The sequence below is a fragment of the Corticium candelabrum genome, chromosome 19, assembly GCF_963422355.1.
Source record: "Corticium candelabrum chromosome 19, ooCorCand1.1, whole genome shotgun sequence".
Taxonomy (NCBI): Eukaryota; Metazoa; Porifera; class Homoscleromorpha; order Homosclerophorida; family Plakinidae; genus Corticium; species Corticium candelabrum.
The window spans coordinates 312,275-337,189 of NC_085103.1; the positions used below are offsets into that span (position 1 = coordinate 312,275).

The 24,915-nt window shown below is 39.8% G+C and overlaps 2 protein-coding genes across 2 annotated transcripts in view; one reads left to right on the top strand and one right to left on the bottom strand.

Moving 5' to 3' along the window:
• Window positions 1–5,283: 5,283 nt before the first annotated feature.
• LOC134195177 (V-type proton ATPase 116 kDa subunit a1-like) overlaps window positions 5,284–24,915 on the bottom strand; it is a 57,803-nt gene continuing 38,171 nt past the window's right edge. The window contains exons 17-25 of the mRNA XM_062664183.1: window positions 24,170–24,294; window positions 19,067–19,208; window positions 10,101–10,202; window positions 6,461–6,568; window positions 6,290–6,403; window positions 6,110–6,227; window positions 5,947–6,048; window positions 5,804–5,873; window positions 5,284–5,739 (exon numbers count right to left, since the gene is read on the bottom strand). Coding sequence (XP_062520167.1) covers window positions 5,646–5,739; window positions 5,804–5,873; window positions 5,947–6,048; window positions 6,110–6,227; window positions 6,290–6,403; window positions 6,461–6,568; window positions 10,101–10,202; window positions 19,067–19,208; window positions 24,170–24,294 — 975 coding nt within the window. The 3' untranslated portion in view covers window positions 5,284–5,645. The remainder of the gene's footprint in view (window positions 5,740–5,803; window positions 5,874–5,946; window positions 6,049–6,109; window positions 6,228–6,289; window positions 6,404–6,460; window positions 6,569–10,100; window positions 10,203–19,066; window positions 19,209–24,169; window positions 24,295–24,915) is intronic.
• On the top strand, window positions 6,580–7,912 carry LOC134195179 (uncharacterized). Its single transcript, XM_062664185.1, has one exon. The coding sequence runs from the start codon at window positions 7,038–7,040 to the stop codon at window positions 7,689–7,691; it is 654 nt and encodes a 217-aa protein (XP_062520169.1). The 5' UTR covers window positions 6,580–7,037; the 3' UTR covers window positions 7,692–7,912.

Consider the following 24,915-nt stretch of genomic DNA (forward strand, 5'->3'; position numbering starts at 1 on the left):
GTCTTAGTAGGATTTCTTTGTAATTAATTAGTGTCGCATGATTTTTGAATACGTTGAAGTTTGTTTATTGATTAAAATGGCAAAACAATTCAAATTGTGATGACATGAGCGAAATCAATGCGCAAAAACAGATGATTCGCCTTTTTTCCATAATGTTGATAAGAGGACCCACAAAATTGTTTTCACTCTCTACTACAGAGCATTCTTAGATTGTATGCTAAAAATGAGCATCCAATAGCAATGAACGTGTACAAAGACAAGAAAAGTAGGAATGGCCGTCTTCCTTCTTCAAAGCAAACTAGATGCGCAGTAGGTAGTAAGCAAAGCTGCAGTCTTGAACTCAAGCTATGTTACATACTAACAATGGCGCAATCCATGAAAAAAGAAATTCTAAAAACATTTGGTTTTGTTAGAGAAAAAATTCAGTACCAAAGTTAGACTAGACACAAAAATGCCAGATGTCCGTATAATTTTGTCCAAGTCTGTACATACATACATACATACATACATACTTACATACATACATACATACATACATACATACATACATACATACATGATGATGGCATGTCCACTGATAACAGTGATGACTCTCTTTAGTGTCCTCTGTGTCTCTGGTGGGATTTAACACCTGCTTTTGAACGGCATTCCTTTCCACAAGATTGGCAAACAAATGACTTGTTGGTAGGAACAATTTGTTCTTTCCGTTTCTGACGTTGAGCTTGAAGATGTCTAATACGATTTTCTTCAAACTGTTGGAGTGATGAATGGCAGAGAGATCTCCAGTTTGTTCTATCACTGGATAGTTTCTCAAACTGCAGGAAGTCAATCCCACAAGATTTCATATTAGCCTTGATAGAATCTTTATAACGTAATTTAGGACCACCTTGATGACGATGGCCCTGTTCCAGTTGACCAAAAAGGAGTTGTTTGGGAATTCTATTATTAGGCATTCGAGACATGTGACCAGCCCAGCGAAAATGGCATTTCATAACAAAAGATTCAATGCCACTGATGTTACAACGAGATAACACTTCTGTGTTGGGTATATAGTCAGTCCACTGGATTCCACATATGCGGCGAAGACATCGCAGATGAAAACTCTCCAAACTTTTGAGGTTACGACGAAGAAGGGTCCATGATCGCATCCGTACAATAGAACTGATAAGACTACTGCTTTGTAAACTGCAACCTTCGTGGTCAGTTTGATTTCATGCCTTTGCCAGAGTCTGTTGTACAATTTACCAAAAGCAGCACTGGCCTTTGATATCCTATGAGAGACATCTGCATCAACAGTTGCATTATTCGAAAGGAAACTACCCAAATACTTGAAACTGCTGACATAAGACAATGGGTGATCACCAATCATAACTGGAGGAGGGTTATAGTTTGAGCCTGGACGTGGTTGAAAAAGCACTTCTGTCTTTTTCAAGCTGATACTCAAGCCAAAATGTTTAGTTGATCTGTCTAAACAGTTGACAATGTATTGAATGTCTGCATATGTGTACATACATACATATGTTTGTACACATACATACATTTTTTTGTTATTATTAAAAGTTGGTACAACTTCTAAATCAATCTAAAATTCTTTACACTAAAGCTAGGTTTACAAAAGGTCCCAAAGGCTTCCAAAAAGATATGTCCGACTTTCTTGCACAAACAGTTCGTATATGTCGACGTATATGCCACTTAAAACTGTTCATAATTCCAACAGGAGGAAGAGTTTTTCTTTTTGTCCAATAGGTGGTCATGAGAATGACGAAGAAAGTTCTTAGGTTTCCAGTTTCATTCATACATACATACATACATACATACAGACAGACAGACAGACAGACAGACAGACAGACAGACAGACAGACAGACGGACATTGTGTTGTAGAGGATTTAGCCTCCATCTGTACGTACTTTGTTCTATTGAATAAAATACCTTTGACAGACAAATAGACAGATGGACAGACAGACAGACAAGCAGACAGATGGACAGACAGACAGACAGACAGACAGACAGACAGACAGACAGACAGACAGACAGACAGACTCTTAAGACTCTTTGCGTTTGATGTAGATGGCGTAGGTGGTTTTAGCCTTAAGTTTGAGACAGAGACAAGGATGAGAGCGTATATAATTAAATAAATTTGTAATTATCATTTGTTTACTACTTAGGTCTGTAAATGTATGCCCTCTCACTGTTTATCGCACTTGTCTGCGGATAACCCCACCCCTCGTGCTTGTAAAAGGCATCTATCACGCTAATCCTAGGATAACCTATACACATCTCGCAGTATAATACAGATCTAACTAACACCGGCTTTACACTAGACGATTTGACTCAAACCAAACTGGCCCGTGCTAATTTGGCCTTGTGTAAACGATGTTGGCTCCAGCTAAGTGCATTTAGCCCGAGCTATATTAGTTGGATCTAGACCATATGGCCAGGCTCCAGCTAAACCTAACCACGTTTTACATATTTTCGTGTGACTGGGCAACAATACATATAGTATATTTCCCTCTGCATATTCCCTATTACTTGTACTTCACATACAGGTCACTTGAAGGTCGATTTGTGGTTTTGTACCTAGTGTAGGAAACAGAGTTCCAAACCTGGGGCCAACAAGAAAGAAGTGTTGCAGTTTGCTCAAGAATGGAAATGCTCAACAATTTGTTTCTGTAAAATGGAAGCCTGTCACATGTCTAACGTCTATTCATATTACACAAGATGTGTCTACTGTGTCCAGACACGTACCACCAAAGGTCTATTTCATCTACTTCTATTTCAGATAAGTAATCTAGTTAGTAAAAAGACAGCTTACGTTATCGATCACATCCATGCAAACTCCACATTTTGCAATTGTCGACTAGATCGAGGTAGTCTCAAACTTTCAGACCAATTTTGCGGCTCCACGGGGCAGTTGAAATACGAGGTTACCTTCACACATGCTTGTTAGTGCACGTTAGGCCGGACCACTTTCAATTTACTTGCTTTGAGCCTGCACATTATCTATACTACTAAAATTGGTGGTGGTGGTGGTGTGTGTGTGTGTGTGTGTGTGTGTGTGTGTGTGTGTGTGTGTGTGTGTGTGTGTGTGTGTGTGTGTGTGTGTGTGTGTGTGTGTGTGTGTGTGTGTGTGTGTGTGTGTGTGTGTGTGTGTGTGTGTGTATGTATAAGTTTGATAGCCGGCTATACCGGATCATCCATGAGGCTAAAATTTGAGGTACAGGCGTAACTCGGCATGGGTAAGAACATGGACAGGGTGGCGTCGTCTTCCAGCTTTTTTAGACGGATCCCATTTCATGGGTGCATTGTACAACGACATAATGCTGTTCGTCGTTCAGAAAGGAAACTGAATGCCACTGATAGACTCAATTTGAAGGAAGTTCCGTTACTTGAACTCAACCTCATAGGGTAGCTTTGTTTTCTCACTAGTATATGTGTGTGTGTGTGTGTGTGTGTGTGTGTGTGTGTGTGTGTGTGTGTGTGTGTGTGTGTGTGTGTGTGTGTGTGTATGTGTGTGTGTGATCTATTAGTTATTGAAGAGATTTCATACACAGCAGAAACAAAATAACATGAATTCAGACAATAATTCAATCCATGGACGTTTTTCAGTCTGCACTAAGTTTGAATTATCTTTTGGAAATTTCTGCAATGTATAACTCTACAATAACGACTACATCATTACTTTTAGATGTGTGCATGTGTGTATTTGTCTAATTTTGTATTTATTATTAATCAATTTAATTAATGATATAAACATACCAAAAAGATTTCATTGCACCATCAATCATTTCATCGGAAGAGTATGGCTTCTGAAACCCACTACTCGCATCCAATTCACTGAAAAGTCGATTAGTACCGTTTCCACGACGTGCAGCAAACGACGATCCCAAACTGAGGTCCTCTGAGCTGCTAGCAGATCGAAGAGCGCGCACACACGTTCCACAGTTCATCTGGTTAGAATACCACTGGGCTGGCATCAGCATGGGACACAGCAAGAACAAACATCAAACAGGCGCAGGAACGCTTTAAAGCTCAACATGATAAGGGATGTAAGCAAGGTAGGCGATACAAAGTTGGAGACAAGGTCTTGATATTCATGCCTCAAGCCAAGCAACAAAGGCAAGTATCGCAAACTCGCAAGACCTTTTCCGGGGACCGTACAATGTTTTGGGAATTCGCGGAAATACCTTGCTGACGCGATTGTCTAATCGACCGAATACAGAACCAGCATTTGTCAATCTTGACAGAATCCGTTCTTGTCGAGGTTAAGGGCCGGGATGTCCAAGTTGGCTTGGAAGAAGATAAGGGAACCACTAATTATAAACCACTAATTATACTAATACTCTAATTATACTAATAACTTATAAAGTTAGCAAACTAGTGCTCTAGATCTAGAGAGGGGAAATGTAAGGAGGTGTGCTAGACGGGACTGTTGAGTTGTGTTAGACGGGGTTGTTGGTAAAGTGTTTGGCTGGTGTCTTGTGTAACAGAGTAACAGAGTACAATTATGCGAGCGATGGTGTTCTTTCTGCCTTTACCTAGATTTGCGTAGCAATGGTTGCACGTGTAGCTGTCAAACAAACGCGGGCTAGACAGACTTTGAGTTGCTCTTCTTCTTCAATTCTACGTTTCTGCTTCAATTAATTAATCGTCTCACCTCCAATTCTTCGTTTACGCTTTAATTAATCGTCTCACTCGTTTACCTGTAACTATGGTGGCCTAGCAATGGTCGCGTAACAAAATTAATGGTTGCGTAGATTCTGTCAAATTAAACAGACGCGCTGTCATGGACAATGCACTTAACCTTCGCTAATTGTCGTGGAGTGCCAAATTTCTGTTGAAGACGACATTTCAACACCGCGGCCGCTCATACCGAACCACTGTGGAACAACCAGTGTGACAAGTCAGGTACAGCGCTACACGTGCATGGCGCCTGAATATACTACCTTCGCTCTCTAGACGCCTGGTTGTAACAGCGTTGGTACGTGAGAAAACATGCACGTGCAAATGTAGACTAGGCGTCGTTTCTATGTGCTACTTAAACCCCTAGCTATAGGGAAAGCGAGACACCATGTGCAGGATGGACACTGGATGACCGAATTCTCGTTAGCGGCTACGTACCAAAGGGTGGAGCTGACGACATGACGCTCGTCTACTGGTCGCTAATGACTCGTATTGGCTGGAATAGCTTTATTTGCATCTGCACTAATCGAGTATAAATCTTTAAACAGTCAAAAGCTACGCGAGCGGCATCAATTCTGGACGACCAAACAGACATTGCAAAATGATTTCTGACAGCTCTGTTAATAAAGTGCATTGACGAGTCTCTCAATGAATATAATGACTCCTGCAAGCATTAAAGAAAGATGATCTATAGTTGATCTGTTCAAAAAAGACGCTAATTAAATAGCCAACTACAGGATTTCCAGCCTTCTCGTGCCACGTGTACTACCTCTGAAAGCCATACTATAAGCAAGGTGTATATGGGCTCAGTTCAACATAAAGGCAGTAATTATTCCTAGACAACTAACGATTTTAGCAAAAATTTCAATACAACATACGTCAGCAACGCAACAGACACCATACACTCCATCAGTACAACAATAACAGAGCTCCAATAGACAGCTGCTAGTTCTCTTCAACTTTGTCACTCGTTGCCCTCTTCTTTCAAGATGGCTTCAAATGAAAAAGGCACAAACTTGTACCCTTCACCTACATAGAACTTACTCTGGAATTCCACCCTAAATGAAAATACAGGTAGCAAACGGTCAGAACTGCAGATGTGTAAACAATAATGATCTTTACCAATGAAGACGAAGGGTATGCAAGAAAGCTGATAGTCCTTCCATCACCAACAAAATAGCAATAGTCAGAACTAAACAAACACAGACATTTAATTAATGTGTATATCTTTTCTATCTAAACAGTCAAGCAATCTGTAAACATACGAGCCCAAGCTGTAAATCCTATGAAGGTAGCAATAATGCCTAAGCCTCCTTCAAATTGTAGAACAGAATGGAACACCATTTTCCATAAAACAGCAGACAACTCTGCAGACAGACATGCCATTATGTATGTCAGCTGATCTGAATACATGCAAGCATCTAGCACCTGCATGAGCAAGGCTAAGAGCCCACAGCCGAAGGTATGAGGCTGTGTGAGAAATGCAACCAAGACAGAATTCAATAGTATGGATGGCTTGATGGATAAAAACTTCACTGAACTCAAACTTAAAATACAAAAATCAGATAAAATGCACAATCCACAAATAAAGCACTCTATGATCTTCACCTTTTCTTCATCATGACCAGAGTGAGATGAAGGCTGCCCATCATGATGAACAACTTCATCGTCTTCACTTTGTGGTATCCCCACTGTGTTGTCCTCTGGAAACTCTGTATAACCCTATGCCCCAAAACAGCTTTTCACATCAACTAGAAGATTTGCATCTGGTCATCTTACAGTTGGAAACTGTTTGTTGTGCCTCCATTTGAGGTAAAATGGTTTGACAAGAAGCATCCAAGGTACAGATATCACAGCACAAAACACCAACACATACTGAACTCCTTTCTGAAAACAACAACAAAACATCTACAAATAGCCACAGCAAGTTTTCATAGGTCCAGCCAGGGCTGCCATTATCTATTTAACTTGAGCAAGCAAAAGTAAACAAATCCGAATGCTCCTAATCTTTCTGATATTGATGCAAATTCTTTACATAAAATGTAATGATTAATGACACTGTTTTATAGTTTGGGTATGGTAACTTAAACTATAAAACAATCAGTTGCTAGTAGACAGTGCCAATTCATTTACAAGTTGTCAACAACAATCTTACGCTAACAATGTCATGTCATAGCTACTGACATGCACAGCACAAAATTATAATTAGTACATGTAACAACAGTAGGTCAAAATTTTGGCCTCATTCTTCAAAGAGGTTATTAGTCTTCGGGATAGAGCAAAATTAAACACCATTGCCACTAATCATGCCGGTGCTTGGTTGCGGGCATTACCAAACCCAAACCTAGGCCTCGCCATGTCACAACATGAATTCGTGATTGCAATACGGATTTGGCTAGGAATCCCTCTATTTCCGTTCCCACCACCATCATTGAAATGTGTTTGTGGTCAAGTTCTTGACCCATTTGGCAATCATTTGGTTAGCTGCGGTCACGGTCCTCTCCGGATCAAATGCCACGATGCCCTTTGCAAAGTGATTTACCAAGCTCTTCTAACGAACAACAAGCATGTGAAAAGGGAACGTTGTTCAGGCTTTGACAACAGTCGTCCTGGGGATACATTTCATCCTGATTTTCTTCTGGATCGCCCCAGCTTCTTCGATGTAACAATAGCTAACAGCCTGCAGCCTTCATTCATTATTACAGCTGCCATTAATGCAGGAGCTGCTGCAGAAGCTTGCAAAGACTTTTGTCACGCTGACAGAGTTACAGCAGCTGGTGGTATATTTTATCCACTTGCTGTGGAAACTCTCGGTCTCTGGACACCCTACAGTCTCAAGATCCTACGCTCTATAGCTTCGAGAATTTCTGCAGTGAGTCACATGACGTTTTCAAAGTCTTTAAACAACTTAAGCCTGGTTCACAATATTGACGTCGACATCAATAATAGAAATAAATCCCATTCCAGCGTCGACGTCGGTGTCAACATCAAAGGATGCCGCCGACGTTGAGGCAGTTTCTTTGAAGTTTGACGCTCAGCTGAGCATTGGCGTCATATTGTGAACCTGGCTTTATTACAACAATTATCTGTGAAATTATGGTTACATAATGCTAGATTGGTTTTACAATGTTTGAATGTAGAGATAGAAAATGTACATAGTTGAGACATGCATACTTGAGTTGTTGGGGATGTTGGGGTGGAGAACGTTCATGTATGTAATAAATATATCGTACACCATATATATATATATATATATATATATATATATATATATATATATATATATATATATATATAAATTTTATTGAACTAATAGCATACAGGAAAGTCCCACCTTAAAATGTTATCTACTTCAGCAAGCATGCAGCTAGAAATCATTCTAGCATTACATATATATATATATATACACACCAGAGCTCAATAGATAGCCTATCAGGACCACGCCCCTTTCGCTGTGTAACCTGGATTAGAAGCCTCGCTACGCTCTCAGCAATAAAGAGATATTCACCTTGCAACATCAAACTATAATTTACAACTATAAAAAGCAATATAATTTATCAGTACAAGAGAACTCCCGCACTAAACAAAGCACCATTACTTACACATCTTCACAAAATGAAACCTTTCAAAGAAACTATTACCATAAATTTCGCTGTTGTTATGCAAACAAATTTCAGTGCAGACTAACTACAGTAGGGTCATCCGGGGTAACTCCACGAATATCTAACTCCGTTCGAGCGTCTGACCACTAGTTTAGGATTTGAATCTCTTCTACCATTAGTAAACTACTTGACGTAGGATTATGAATTTCATAGTAACTCGATTGATACTTGAATGGACATCTGGGACAGCGAAGCGATAGCAAATGCCTCCTACACTGCACAGCAACTTCATAGGGTACAGCAAAAGATCTAATAGGTATGCCTTGTTTGTCGCTACCATAATAGATGCAGTAGAGAAAAATACCCAAGCAAGCAATAGTTACAACCATTCGTAAGTCGTAGTTGCCAGAACAAAACTCTGCTCACGAAGTTACCCCACCCACAAGATTAGCAGTGCTGACAAAAGTCCCGAATTATCTCAAGAACGATTGAGATTTCAGAGATGGTCGCCCACATGCTTATTGGCAGAAGACTACTGCTCCATATAGTAGTAAGATCAAGTGAATACAACACTCATAGGTAGCAATATACCGTGTGTATCAAATTACTCATGAAGTTAACCCAGATTACCCTACATTCCAAAATGCATGTTGCACAAATCGTGATTCAAATAATAACACACCTTTCATAGTTACAGAAAAGTAAGAGAATACATTTACATAATTGTACAACAAGCAGTTTATAATACTGGTCTATAGTATTGTATCCTACCATATATCATACTGTGTTCTATCATATCCTATTGTGTATGACGCATATAGACAGTACACCTCTTGGAACACCGGTTTGTGAGTTGGAATGCTGACAGAAAGAATGAAGCAACCAGTAATAGCTACAACAATAACGTATGGTGCTAATAAGTTCTAATGCTAACTTAGCATAGATGCAACAGTCTACTAGACAATAGATAATTGCAGCAGAAAGCAAAAGATGACAGCAACGGGGCAGTCTAAATCCGAAATGTCCACATCTATATTGTACGTGGATTTGCATGGATCTGTGGATAATAGAATAGTGTAAAGATCATTAGTGGTTATAGATCAACAGGAAATGGTACTAATTAAAATAGATTATTATTAAATAATATGCCACAGTGGGTATGGTCAGTGGGTGTGGTCAGTACTGACTGATAGCTTGCCGGCTGTCACAATTTTCTGCCTAGAACTGTTTTATCGTATGATATCATATCGTGTCTCTTATGGTATCGTATCTTGTATGGTATCCTATTATATTGTATCTTTTATGGTATCGTATCGTACTCATATCACTGTGATCTTACTTATTGCCAGTACTGTACTTTAAAAGTTTCTAACTATATTTTCTATTCGACATGCATGTGCGAGTCTTGACAGTGCCTACTTGCTGACTAGTTGCATTGTCATAATCTAATCGTGGAAACACTGTAGTAAGGCACTACCTACATGTATAACACTGACGATAGCTTTCCTTCCCTCCACAAAGTGTAAGTCGGCCTTCAATATCTTCATGAATGTAGCTTCAAAAATTAAACTTTTAATTTTTGGGCATAAAAACATTAAGAACTAACAAAAATGCAATAAAACAATTTTCGATATTTTTTGTGTCAGCTACCCTTTAAACAATTATTTAGAAGAAAACTATTAGTCAGAGGCTACAGATTATTCTTGCACAGAAATCTGCAGTGAGTCCATAATATACAATTTACCACATAAAAAGAACTTAGATGCTTCTGTGTGTCCATTGAAACAGATTAACAATATTGTAACTGCAACACAAACCTGAGCACTTTCATCATACAAAGCTCCCGTTTGTTTATCAATGTATTCTGGCTTTATAAGATTGAGGAACATGTTGATAATTGTAATCAAGAGACTGGGAGGCTACAAGAAAACAAGTTAAGCAAAGAGCAACATAATTTCAATAGAAAACAAATCACTGTCAGCTGCAGTTATACACGTATTCACTGACAGAGTCAAGCTGTGGGTGAGTGATCAGTCAGTTTGTTAGCTCAATCTGAACTTTGTTTTTACTAAAAACCAATAAGATCCTTGCAAATAGCTTTTAAGTCAATAATTATGTGTCTAGAAGTCAGTTAGGTAATCTGTTTACAGAAGCAACCAAAACCTATTACACATAGTCTGTCAGAGCACTGCCCACTAGACAATAAAGAATGACACAATGGGTGTGTTTCCATTAGTGCTTGAACCAGTTTAACAATTGGTGGATTAACCTGTTTCCACCTGCACCAAACCAGATATATTGTAACCTTAAAAATAACAGTTTGTAGTAAGTTTTGCAAGTAGTTTAGGTTTAACTGTCAGGTGACAGTAGCATGCCTGCTTGAAGATGTCTGTCAACACCATTCTGATGGTACGTGTATCTACTATTATTTTGTTGGTTGAAACTACTTCGTAAAGTGGGTTGCCCGAGCTGTTTTACTAACATCATTATACCTTTCCATGATGACATGTCAGCTAAAGTAATTGACTCTGGTAATTCTTCAAAATCTGTTGAAGTCACAAATGGAGTAAAGCAAGGCTGTGTTCTTGTATCATTGCTATTCAATCATTTTCTCCATGATGTTTCATATCGCCTTCAAGAGTTGTAATAGAGGTGTCCACAATCAATCACGCATTGACAGAAGCATTTTCAATCTTCGTCGTTTTAATGCTAAAACCAAAGTCAAAGGCACTCATTTGCGAGATTTACTTATTGCAGATGATTGTGCGCTTGTTGTACACAATCTTGAAGACATTCAATTCACCATGGACTGCTTTGCTCATACTGCACAACGCTTGGTCTCATTGTCAGTCTGAAAAGACTGAAAATAATGTTCCAACCAAGACCAGGACCCGAGACGCTCCATACATACCTCCTGTTGTCAGAGTTTATGACACTCCTCTTAAGACAGTAGACAAATTAGTCTATTTGGAAAGCACACTTTCTCAAACCCCAGGCTAGTGCTGCATTTGGAAATCTTACCAGACATCTTTGGAATGAACACGGTATCAGCATAGCTACAAAAGTAAAAGTATATTTGCCAGGGGTGATAACCACATTACTCTATCGATGAGACCTGGACAGTGTACCAAAGACACATCAAACAACTCGATCAGTTCCACATGCACTGTCTTCGTAAGATTGCAAATATGAAATGGCAGGACTAGAAATTCTGCTGATATACATGAAAAAATGGATCCCTCAACCACAACTCGACTCCAGTGAAGGTCATGCAAGTCAGATCCTTCAAATCTCTTTCCAATTACTGTAAAAAAAGTAGGCTGTATGAAAAGCACTCGTCCAAAGCACCACTGATCTGAACTCATCAGAACGCTCCCAAGTTATTTTTCAATGGCTTTGGCATATATAGCTTGACTGGCAACAATACGTGCTGTTTTCTGCTGAATACTTTTGGTCATCCTGACTACACGGACAAACATGATATAAACTCTGGCCATCTGTGTAGAAGGTGCAGCAATCACAAGACAATTTGCCATAATGCTGCATATTGGCAAGACACCTTTGGGTGTAACTGATGCATTGGATGCAGGCCAGCTAGGTACAGTCTGTACAGTACCCCATGCATAAACACCCATAATTTCGACAAGGCCTAGCGTGGGCCTCGAGGTCGTACGTTGTAGCTGATTAGATACGCGTGGTCCTTGATGCGAGGGCTTTCTGGTGATGTAATTATGATGTCACAGACCTTCTATTATAACAAAGTTAGTAATGCAAGATGGTGATTGGCTGTTGTTTAGAGCGTTGCCTACTGATTGGTTGATAAACTTAGCTCTGCCCTTTCATTCATGTCTTTTTTGCCATGCGTTGGAGTGAGCAACAGCTGTTCAGAGACAGAGACAGAGGATTTGTTTGAACAAGGTTAAACAGAAGCAAACGAGTGTTTCTGTTGATGCAGAGAAGGGTCCCCATTAAAGGAATGACGGGTTAGCGTCTTCTTCGCTGATGTCTGACTACGTGAAAGACCCATCCAAAGTTTCTGCCAGTTCTTGTGCGCTTGAGCAACTTTTACCAGGCAAGGAGATCTTAGATGAGAACCTTCAGGACTGTTGGACAACTGGGTTGTCACTCTCACTACAGAAGACTAAATGGTGCTCAGTCTTGTTGTTTTTTTCAGGCGTTTTGATCCTTAGCTGTTTTGTTTTTAGTTTTTGGATTTTAGGTTCTATGTAGCTTTTTGGTTGTTTTCTTGACTGCAAGAGACAAATATTTATGGATGGCGTAATACAGAATGTTGCATATATTCATGTTGTCATATCTTTGCGTCAAAGGCATCAATCAAAAATCCCCACAACGAATATGTTAGAAATCGCCTCTGCTATGTTATCCTTGTGTTTCAACATATTCCGTTACCGTTGTGTAGAGATTTACGACCGCATGCGCACCCCTCTTCAGGGGCCTTTCTCTTCAATATCTCAAAATGAAAGCACATTTCAAACATCGCCACGATGATTACCTAGATAATCTTTTCATGTCCCTTTTTGCGAAATAACTAGTTAAATAACAAAACACCATAGCCTAAAAATGAACAAATGTGCAACATGAAGAAAATGTAATTTCTCGAGCAAGGCCCATTGTAACAAGCAACAGTTTGTCAAGTTCTTTCACAACAAAATGTGGCTACGATTGCTGAACCTTGTTACTGAGTTTCGTCGATAGACATGACCAGACATTTGAATTGCACACATTTCCTAGCATCACTCCTGGATGGGCGTTTATGCGTGGGGGCACTGTAGTTGCTAGGTTAGAAAAAACTCCATGCATCAATTTCTTCAGTGTGAGCACAATGAGCCAGCAGCAATACAAAGTCCTGGCAAGAGTACAAGTCATGAACATGCAGTGGAATGGTCAACTGAGACAAATCAATGTCAATACGTGGCGGCTGATAGCGTGCCCCTAGCACTATAAGGCAGAACTACAGAAATACTGAAAAATAGATTGGCAACAACTTCTGGGTAGTGGTGTGATTGCTGGCATTTTTACAGGACAATATACCACATTATCTCTAACAGACACAGGTCCTTTTAATTTTCAAAAGGCCTGATAGGTGTGTCTTTATTAAAGACGTGTCTTATATACTTTCAATGTTGTTTAACTTAACTCTACCGTGCTTACATTAACAATACAATTTAGCTATCATCTATTACCATCCAGTACATTACGTTTGACTAATACTGGTAATAGGTACTTTGCGAGACATGTGCTTTTATTGGAGACGTAACTGTATTGGAGACATGTGTTTATGTTAGAGATAACACGGTATTCTGGCAATTCCATTGTATAATCATTAAAAATGTAGTTGCTTTGCCACTAAGAGTTTCTTCAAAGATGGCATTTGTCATTATTGTCTCAATACTGAGTCATCCATGACCCAATCTGTACTGATGGGATGAAAGCCACACTCCTTGCTCAAGTTGTGCTTGCACATTCCTCTCTGCTAAGCAGGTCTCCATTTCCTGAAGTTGTGATGTAGATAAAAGAGTGACAATGGCCCAAGTGGGTTCTACCATTGAGAAAGCTTTAAGACGTATATTCTTTGTAATGCCTTGAATGGGATAATCAAATTAAAGAAATGGCCCCTAATCAGGGTACGTCAATCGCTTCAGCTGAGAGTGAAAGTGGAACTTGCAGTGGCTCGAGAAAGGCGTGTTCATTGTCTGTATCGTCATCAGCAGAGCCTCATAGAAATAAACGTTTCAGTCTTGCAATGATCAAAGAGTTATGTATCATTTGCCAAGAGCCACAGAAGACCCATAGATCAGGCCGTCGTTGCAAAGAGCTGCTTACTAAAGTGCACGCAAGCAAAATGTGAGACCCTGCTTAGACCTGTTTGCCAGCAACAGGATGACAGTATCTATGTAAAGACCAGCAGACAGAATGCTGTTGTTTACCATCGGTCATGTTACAGAAAGTTCAGTATCCCCAAGCGCTAAAGCAGTTGAAGATAGCACTGGGTAGAACCCAGTCCATCATAGACTTCCGACAAATGTCCACATCTTGCCTTCTCTTGTAGCTTCTTTTAGCCGTGCCCAGCTCACTTCACTAAATGCTGTCAATGAACCTGAGCCAGATGCAGTTCAAATGCAGTGACACAGACACGAGGATCAGTCCAGCCAATGGCCTTTGCTGGTTTGATACTGTTAGCAAAATTTGCGATCGCTTCAGACAGGCTATACTCGCCGCATTATATCATTTTACCACAAAAACAACAACTCAAGCTACACTAGACATTTCTGAAGCCACAGTGTTGACATAGTGTTTTCAGAGTGAGATTTCTACTCCATTCCATGAACCACTGGTTGTGTCACTATGATGATGACAATTCTCCACATAGCTGTAGCGAAAATGAAGCACCTACTATACATTGGATAACTTCGACACCGGAGACAAGTTAGGATTGCTATTACAACAGCTAGACTACCATCTCAAATAGAAAACCATTATCTACCAAGAGCCGAATAGGTATTCTAGGCATATTTTAAGACTTGGGCCAAGGAATAGTACTCTATATGGGACATAGCAAATCAAAATGTAACATTGGCTTTGCACACCACACTACAGGGTATTTCTATTATTAAACAGAGCAAATTCAGTCATAACTTTTTGTCCTTCCATATCCTAAATCCTAAATTTTAGCCAAATTCATACTAACAAAGCATATAGTACAGTGCAAAAATTAATACGCCTGCAACTGCATATACCACTTTCTGACTTTGCTTGCAGTTAATTATCATTAATTTTTTAAAAACTGCTCAGACGCAAATACAAATCATCTACCAATAGACACCTTCATAAAACCCCATGATCACTTCAACTACACGTAATGATGTTCTAAACATCTGTATACGTTGACCCACTAACTTTTTGAGTGCGTAGTTTTCTTCCATACCTAGTCGTGTACACACCACTAATATCAATGCTATTTCATAGGTAAACAACCAGATTTACAAATTCAAGTTTGTTAACAAAGAGGTTTACCACCCTTCTTTTCTTCAGAGACTGCATGAACTATGTTTTATGGCTGTCAGGAAACTCGGAGAACAAGCTAGACAAACCTGGAAAAGTTCTGTCCACTAATTTAAGAGTATTCAAACTGATTATTCTGTACAATGTTTCTTGTATTAGTATAGTGCTTACAGTCCAACTACCAATCAAACTTATGTTGGTTATTCTCTACCTCAATGTAACCAAATGATGTTGGTCAGTCGGTCGGTCGGTCGGTCGGTTGGTCAGTCAGTCAGTCAGTCAGTATTTACTGGTAGTTTGCTGTGACTGCCATTCAACTGACTTGGACTTTTAGTGTTCTGTACGTAGAAGTTTGTGTTTAATAAATAATCGTCAGTAAGCCAGTCAGTCATTCCACTGAGCTGAACTGTCATGGATAACATTTTTACTTTTAGTGTTCTGTACGTAGAGGTTTGTGTTTAATAAATGACGTCAGTCAGTCAGTCAGTCCCCAGATATTGAGTCGGTTAGCTGTCGCTTTTGAATTAGTTCGGCTTTGCTGCTCTTTACGATCCCTGTAACGAAGTTCTTCCAGTTTCTGTGGAACTTCCATCTGCTCTTGTTCACTGCGTCTCTTCCTCTGATCAATTTGGGCATATCGCCCGCTCCGTTGCTCAGCCCATCTAGGCGACTTGTGTGTGTCCCAGTTTTGCAATGCTACGTTCTTCGCAAGAGGCTTGCTGCTGTCGAAGCTCTGACTGTTCGTTTTCTGATTCCTTCAGGCGACTTCTCAACCACTTCCGCCAATGTCACGGATATGTCCTCTTCGTTTGCGTCAAGATACAACCTAAATCAGTGCCCCAAATGTATGCAGTGGTTTAATCATCTTCAACAACATGTCCCCAAGTGTAAGAACTCATCTCAATGGCCATTTAATTCATTTAGAAAAAGTGTGTGACACAGAAAGCCAGACAAGTATGAAAGTGAAACAACATACTACCCCTCGCTCCGCCCAGACTAATTGCTCACCACCCATGACAGAACCAATGGAAAAAGCAGCTTGGGATCTCATACAATCTCTATCTGTGGACTCCATCCTAAGGCATGTGTTCCAACAACAGTCCAAAAAATTTGTCATGTGCTCAAAGGCTCATTTCAAGACTGTTGCTTTGTCCCTCTTAAAAGGCTGGCGGAAAACGTTATTCCTTCTCCCTCGCATGATCCTTCAACATTTGAAACGAGGAGGTAAACGGGAACTCAAGGAAATTTGTGCTTTACATGGCCAATTTCTGAAATATCAATGGGCAGAGCTTCTTCAGTTGGATCCTGTTGCTAACACTCATCAATCCAATCCTGAAGCCTCTTAATAAAGAGCCACAGCTGTTCGTTTAGTTAGATGCGGAGAGCTATCTCGTGCTGCTAGAATTTTGACAACTGCTGGTCTTGCACCTTCGTGTATTGATACTCGAGATAAATTAGCTGCAAAGCATCCTGTTTGGAGTAAAGAGGTCTCATCAAAGAATACTTCAAAGCTGAATTCACTTGCATTGCACAAGAATTCTCTGTTCCAACTCGTCCGAAAGTCACCCAGAGGTTCCGGAACCGGACCATCTGGTTGGTGCTACGAACATTTACAACTTTTGTTGTGAAGCCCTGTCACTGCAGAATCATTGTATCATTGTTGTTCAGCCATTGCTTCTGGTAACATCCCTGAGCCAGTTGTTCGTCTGTTTCCAGTTCCAACCTAATTGTGTAACCAAAAAAAAATTGAGATGTTCAGCCTGTTGCAATAGGAGAGGTTTTGAAGAGAATTTCAGGTAAGCTTTATGTTATCAGTTAAAAGCTAAATTTGCTAATTTCTTTGCTCCAATTCAGCATGGTGTGGCTACAGAAGGTGGTAGTGAACTAGTTACTCACAATGCCCAAATACTGCTAGATGCTAATCCCAATTGGGTGCTCTTACAAACTGAGATGTCGAATGCCTTCAACTCTGTTAGCAGATCTCATTTGTTGAACCAAGTAACGGGACATTTTCCTGAAATTCTCCGACACTGTTCACTTGCCATCCAGTCCATTCTTGAGGAACTTCAAACAAATCATGACAAAGTCATCTATTTAGCATATCTAGACGACATTTCTATTCTGGGTCTGGCTGAACATGTCATTGACGCTGGCATTGCTCTGAAGAATGCCTTGCTGCCCATCAATCTTCTTCAAATCTCTTCAAACACAAAAATTCTGAAGCAAGCAATGTTACCTATCAAGTTGGAAGGGTTTGGTCTGACATCAGCAAAAGCGGTCTCTCCTGCAAGTTATCTAGCGAGATGGGCTCATTTCCTTTCCATTCTGCCTGAGAGGTTTCCTAAGCTTCACATGCTAACATCTCAGTTACTAAATGGTATTATATCCAACTCGATACACAACAACCTTTGCAGAGCTGCTGAATTGATTTCAGGCAAGCAGGATGTTGTAAAACTATGGGACAACAGAGTTCACTTCTCTACCTTACACAAACTGCAACAAAAGATATGTTCCGGATCACATAGCAGAAGTGTGGAAGATTTCCTCAAATCATCCTCAACAAATAACGATGTAGCATGTTTTAGATCAGTTAGAGGAAGAAGAGCAGGGGCCTGGCTTCAAGCCATTCCAACCTATGAGACGCTCGCACTTGAGCCTGGCAAATTTCGATTGGCAGCGTCTCTGAGACTGGGTGCTCAACTTCCATTTGAGGATTGGGGATTAGTATGTGACTGCGGTAAGGAAGGAGACAATTACCATCTTCTTACTTATAAGATGGGTGGTAGTCCTGTGTGGGAACATGATGAAATAGTTGCTGGTTGAAGCAGTTGCCTTCACGAGCTAAATCTACATCACAAAAAAAGAAGTCCCTTATCGGTACGTAGACAATGAAAAGCAGTCGGACATAGTTGTTTTTGACTCCGGTGCTGGCTCCAGCACTGACCTAGACATAGCACTTTCACACTCGTGGAGTCACGAAGCAATGAAAGGATCTGCAACAACTGACAACTATGCAGCTACTTTAAGAGAGGATTGAAAATGTGCAAAATACGAAAAGGAAAGAATACACGGCAGTTTTAATAGCCTGGTATTTCCTCCTCTAGTATTCTAGCATTTCGGAAGCTGGCGAGACAGCACAGCAGAATATCTTAATACTTTGGCAAAAGATCTAGAGACACTGAAGGTCGCTGCAACGAAGCCACGTTTCGTTGTTACTAGAGGAAGAGACTCTCTGTTCTTCTACAGAGATCAAATGCAAGAGTCATTCTACACAAGTTGTCACGTCTTCTCCCAACAGAAGAGAAAGGATTTATGCTGGACAGTGCCATTCAAGGCACTGTTCATTAGAATTGATCTTCAACTACTATTTGCATGTGTATAGTTTTAACTTGCAGTTTGCTGTAACCGTGATTCCACTGACCTCAACTGTCATGAACAATATTTTTACTTTTAGTGTTCTGTATGTAGAGGCTTGTGTGTAATAAATGATGTCAGCCAGTCAGTGAGTCAGTCAGTCAAGACGTTGTTCATTAGAATCAATCTAGAACTACTATTTGCACATAATTTTAACTTGTAGTTTGCTGTGACTGTGATTCTACTAACTTGAACTGTGATGGTATTTTTAACTTTTAGTGTTCTGTATGTAGAAGTTTGTGTCTAATATATACTGTCAGTCAGTCAATCCAAACAAGATTGAAGAGTTAAGCCAGTCAACATAAGTCTAGAGACTACACAGTCAGCTACATTCACATCACCATACAGCATGATACTCTTCTGAGCTAATGCATCCTCCAATAATCCACTTATAGATGATAAGAACGCACAGATATCCAAATATTGATATCAGAAAGAGCATCTGAGGAATAAATTCTGCAACAACGTTGATGTAACGACGAAAGAATCTGCGTAAAATACAGAAACTTTAAAATGGTGTAGGTTATTGATCGCACAAAATCAGTACTCAAGTAGCAAATAAATAATAATTGCTAAACAACCTCAAATCTGCAGCCCATATTTAAACAATTGCTTAATTCTTTAGTGGAAACTAGAAATTTCGTGATCCCCTTATTTAGGGTTTCAGAATTTATGTGTGCTGTTCTATGGCATAGTTTTGTACCAAGTACAAGTAAGCACAGTGATTGTTTCCAATTCTGTCAGCAATCTCACCCTTACCCTCTAGTACCCACTCATGCAACAAAAGTAGAAAATTATGTGCACAGCCTGAAATCATACTGCCCATGTGATCTGCTATACACAGAATAATATAAAGGTGTCGCTGTAGACTGTCAGATCCTGTCTACCACACATGAATGTGTAAAGAAACGTCGTAAAATTAAAGAAATATTATAATTTAACAATAACTGACATGCTAAAACACCTGTCTATAAAATAAAACATGTAAAAATTTAGAGGCGTATCTGGATTCAAATATAATCGCTTGAAAATACTATTTCAGTCCTTGATTACAAGCTGTATCAAGTGGTCGCTGCAGAGAACTAAATATTGTGTAAGCATCTTCATCTCAAATCTTTATACCACTGTTGTTCATCGCATCTAAAGAGTGAGGAAAATGTTTCAAAGCTAATTGGAAAGATGATCTCAAATGTCAATAAAATCCTCATGACAACTAACAGCAACTTGCTTACGACTGCAACTTATGATAAAAAGCTTAGGCCACCTCAATACAATTTCTGTTTCTGGTCGCTCGACTGGATCTAAATTTTCCAAATCTTGCAAGTTTATTTGGTTTTACACAAACAGTTCGAACAGTCGTTTTAGCCAGTGTAGCTACATTTATAATGCTTCACATAATCAACACAACAAAATGAAACAGCTGTCATGCACCACCTGTCGGAAGCGTTGGCATACGTGGGGAAACATTAATAAAGCTGTGATGTGTGAACTGTAGACATCTGTTCCATTGTGGCCTCATTGTACATACAGTGCTGGAAAGGACCTCAGTGCATTCTAAACAGGCGACTTGTCCAAGCTTCTTGTGTGCAGGCAGGAGGACTAAGTGAATTCTTCTCTCAAAAGGTGAGATAGACGTTTTACCGACATCAGAGACAACTTAACATTTAGAAATCACTGTTTCTGCAAGTAATAATGCCACCCTAGAATGTGGAAAAATGACGACTTGTCTGAAACCTTGGAGTTTGTTGTTAACTTCGAATGTCGTAGGCATGACGACTATGTGAGTTCTTCTCTCAAGAAGTACAATAGAAGCTATCTGACAACATCAGAGACAACTTAGAACATTTAGAAATTACCGTTTCTGCAAGTAAGAATGACCGCCCTGAAACGTGGAAAAATGTTAAAGGTGCTTGCGCACGATTCACTGTGCACGCAAAGACACACCCATGCAAAATTGAAATCGTAGGGTAAACCAATTCTTGTCCATCACGGCAGTTTCGCTACTCGTACTTGACATTTCAAGAACGACAAGTGTGTTATGTTCTTTATCCACACATTTACCATTTACCATCTTGAAGTAGCTTACTGTTGAACAGCAGAGCGCTTTCTTAATCGTTTTCTTGTTGCACGTGACCCGGAAATGGGTGGAAACCAGAGCAATCCGTTAATATCGTGATGGTATCCAAAACTCAGAGTATGAAAGAAGCTATGGAGAGGTGCCAGGCGTTGCCGACAACACGGATTACGCATCTATCTTAAGCCAGGACTAGTCTAGAGTAGATTCTAAGTGCTACGTCCGGGACAAGAAGTGTCACTGGAAGAGCATCCTGGACTACAATCAGAGGCAACACATAAGAGACTGTAATCAACACTTGTGCATACGTTTTGGAACGAGGCTATCATCCCGCATTAAAAAGCCTAGATTTGTGGCTATTGTCACCTTTACTAAGTAATAGTAAGTATCGTACGTGTTTCAGCAGTATGGAATTCTCGAACAGTCCTTAGCTGTACTTTAGACTCGAGTGGGACGCAGCGCCACAATGCCACACTGTAGCGAGAACCCAGAGATTGAAAGAATTCCACAGCCTCCCAACAACAGATGGACAGAACAAGTCAACACATTCCAGTAGCCAGTATTAATTTCTGGAACATAGTCAGAGACCATACTACCAAACAGTCAATTTGTGCTTTATCTAATATATAAAGCTCAAATTGTCTATGTGTGTGTGTGTGTGTGTGTGTGTGTGTGTGTGTGTGTGTGTGTGTGTGTTCGCGTTTGGCAGCCACGTCTTTTGACCGTTTGCAACCGAAATCGGCACGCACACTCAACACACACAGGGGAAGGTTTGCGTAAAAAAATTATGCATGGGTCCCCTCTCGAGGGGTCAACCCCTGCGTAAAATTTCTTGATGACGCAAATGCTACACATTCCAGTTCATTCAAACACACGCCCACACCAGTCCTGTATAGACTTTATGCATCGTCGTCCTTCGCAAAGCTTCGAGCAATTGAATATCTCTTACCGACGAAACTTACTCTTCTAGCACTTTCGTTTCTCTCCAAATTCTGATTGCATTTGCACCGAATCCAACCTAACCGTTTTCTGCAGCAAGCGCTACACGGAGAGTGTGTCGATTTCGATCGAAACAAGCACGAAGAGCAAGATTCAAATTCATTCAGCACATCCGGGACCTCGCAACAAAGATTGCACGTGACGTGTCCACAGACCTATCTTTACTACACTACAGTATCTTGCCCGTACGAAGGACAGGCCATGGATCCTATATCTAATATATAAAGCTCAAACTGTGGTGTGTGTGTGTGTGTGTGTGTGTGTGTGTGTGTGTGTGTGTGTTCGCGTTTGGAGGCCACGTCTTTTGTCCGTTTGCAACCGAAATCAGCACACACACTCAGCACACACAGGGGAAGGTTTGCGTAAAAAAATTAAAATAATTATGCACCAGGTCCCCTCTCGAGGGGTCGACCACAGCGTAAAGTTTCTCGATGACGCAAGCGCTACACATTCCAGTTCATTCGAACACATGCCCACACCAGTCCTGAGTAGACTGTATGCATCGTCGTCCTTCGCAAATCTTCGAGCAATCGAATATCTCTTGCCGACGAAACTTACTCTTCTAACACTTTCGTTTCTCTCCAAATTCCGATTGCATTTGCACCGAATCCAACCTACACGTTTTCTGCAGCAAGCGCTACACGGGAAGTGTGTCGATTTCTATCGAAACAAGTGCAAAGAGAAAAATTCGAATTCATTCAGCACATCCGGGACCTCGCAACAAAGATTGCACATGACGTGTCCACAGACCTATCTTTACACTACAGTATCTTGCCCGTACGAAGGACGGGCCATGTATACTATACTGTATAACGTGTTATTTTTGGTGTTATAAAATTTCGGTATTTCAGAAGCAAATACCTTTTGGTCTAACCTAATTTTGGTAAGACGAGGCACAGATTTGGTGTGGCAGAAGAAGAGATTTTGGGCGTTAAGTGAGATCTAGTACCACTTGCCCATATATATATACTGTCATGAACAAAGTGCAACTTGGCTTTCGTGTTTGTGGGTTGCTTTAGGGAGGCTTATTGTTTCTCCAAGAAGGCGATTCTCATCGCTGCATGCAAAACTTCTGGGAGTTCGTAAGGTATCTGAGTTGCTTCCATTCTATTAGCGCCTTCTGCAGTGGAGTACAGTATTAGAAAATTTAAGTGTTATCTTAATTTAGGTAAAGAAAAGTCACACCAAATTTGTCGAAACAAAATGACACCAAAAATAACACTTTATACAGTATTCACAAACTTCTGTATGCCAAAAATTAAAAAAAATTAAGAAGAATAATCACAGACATCATTTCCACAGGCTTCTACACCAGTTTCTAAAGCTTCCACAGGCTTCTACACCAGTTTCTAAAAGCTTCCACAGATAATGCTAACACATGCTAGCCAGTGCAATCAAATTTTCTCTTGACTCACACCACAAGAAGACCACTAACCCTGCCTTTGCCTCCTAATCAAGCTAGTAGTAGATCAAGGACAGCAAACACAAGACATTGCATAACAACTGGCAGTGTCAAATAAGTTCTAGACAAAGCTATGATCACCAAGAGAATCCTTAAACCTTGCCATAATGCTAAATACCAAAGTCTAGGCTGACTACTGTGCATACCCTACTGCTTCCAATGTGTTTTAGCAATATTTCTTTGACAATATTACCCCAAAAATTATAGGATAATAAAAAAAGGATTTTTGGGCGTCAAATATTGCCGTATGCCCGAGCTTTTGCCTTTGCGTGTGTGCACAAAACATTGTCAAAAAATGGCCACCAAACAGAAGTCTGCATCAAGATGGCAACTTATCAAAAGAGTGAACAACAACTTCTCAACTATGGCTTCCGTTTTCAAATCAAACTGTCTCTAAAGCATCATAAAAAGGATCTGTATTTTCTGGTGTTGTGTTTGATGCTGAAGATTGGCCAGAAAATCAAGACGTAGGTGTAGAGACTACCTAAACTGTTTAGAGAATTAAATCAACTTGATAGAATAGTTAACTAAATAATCCAATCAAAAATGACTAATATTGCACATCAAGACCTCAAATTTCTGATTTAAAAACTCAAAAATTTTGGAGCCTTAAAAAGACAGCCTTAAAAACATTGGAAGCAGTAGGGTACTCATAAACAATCATGCACTCATTTACCTAAATTCGGGACAACAAAATTCATGAACTCAATGGTCAAAGTCAATTTGCAATCGTTCTAAAACTGCTATCATTTCAGCCACAACCAAGCCTGAAAACATGGTATAACTACAAAAACTGTCATAACTACCCCTTCTTGTATTACGTTTAGCCTCTCAGCAATTACATAAAGTCATCAATATCACAAGATGTTAGTTACATTCAACAATACCAAAGCAAAATCACAACAATATCATACAAATGATTAGTGAGACTGAGGATAATTCCAAACAACATCTGTGATACACCAACAATAATTGACATCTTCATTTTGAAAGAGTTAGTAAATGTGATAGAATTCTCAGCCAAGTGTTCTTGCCAGATCTATGAAAGCCAAAACACAAATCTTACAAAGTACAGTAATATAAACACCAAATTACACATAACCACAAAACACACTCACATAGAATACACACAAGTATCTTAGTACATGTACATTTACTGACTTTGGCTACAAATCAAATATAAACACATCGTAACTGACTACCTGTTGCAATGTTAAGTTCTTCTGAGACCCACAGTCTTAATGACTCATGCAACATGAGCAGACAAATATTGCCTTAAACTACGAAGAACTCAATTTCTGTATGATGTCATATAAACAACCAGACATAACTGAAACTGGTTGCTCTGAAAACATCAAAAAATAAACATCTTTCAAAAACCGTAACACAAAAAAAGACTGCAAACAAAACAAAACTACAATTCACTTTCTTGTATGTGCAGTTGCAACAAATAACCTTCCAAATACAATTGTTACTGATTTCATGCAATAGTTATTAGACAACAACCAAAACATTAACAAACATAGCCAACCTACAAATATCACAAATCATAGGTCAGTGAACCAACAACTGCTGCTATAAAGCCATGATAAATTAACCATGTATTGAGTATGTCTACAAGCTCCCAACCCTTGTTAACAGATAAACAAACCAAGAAAAC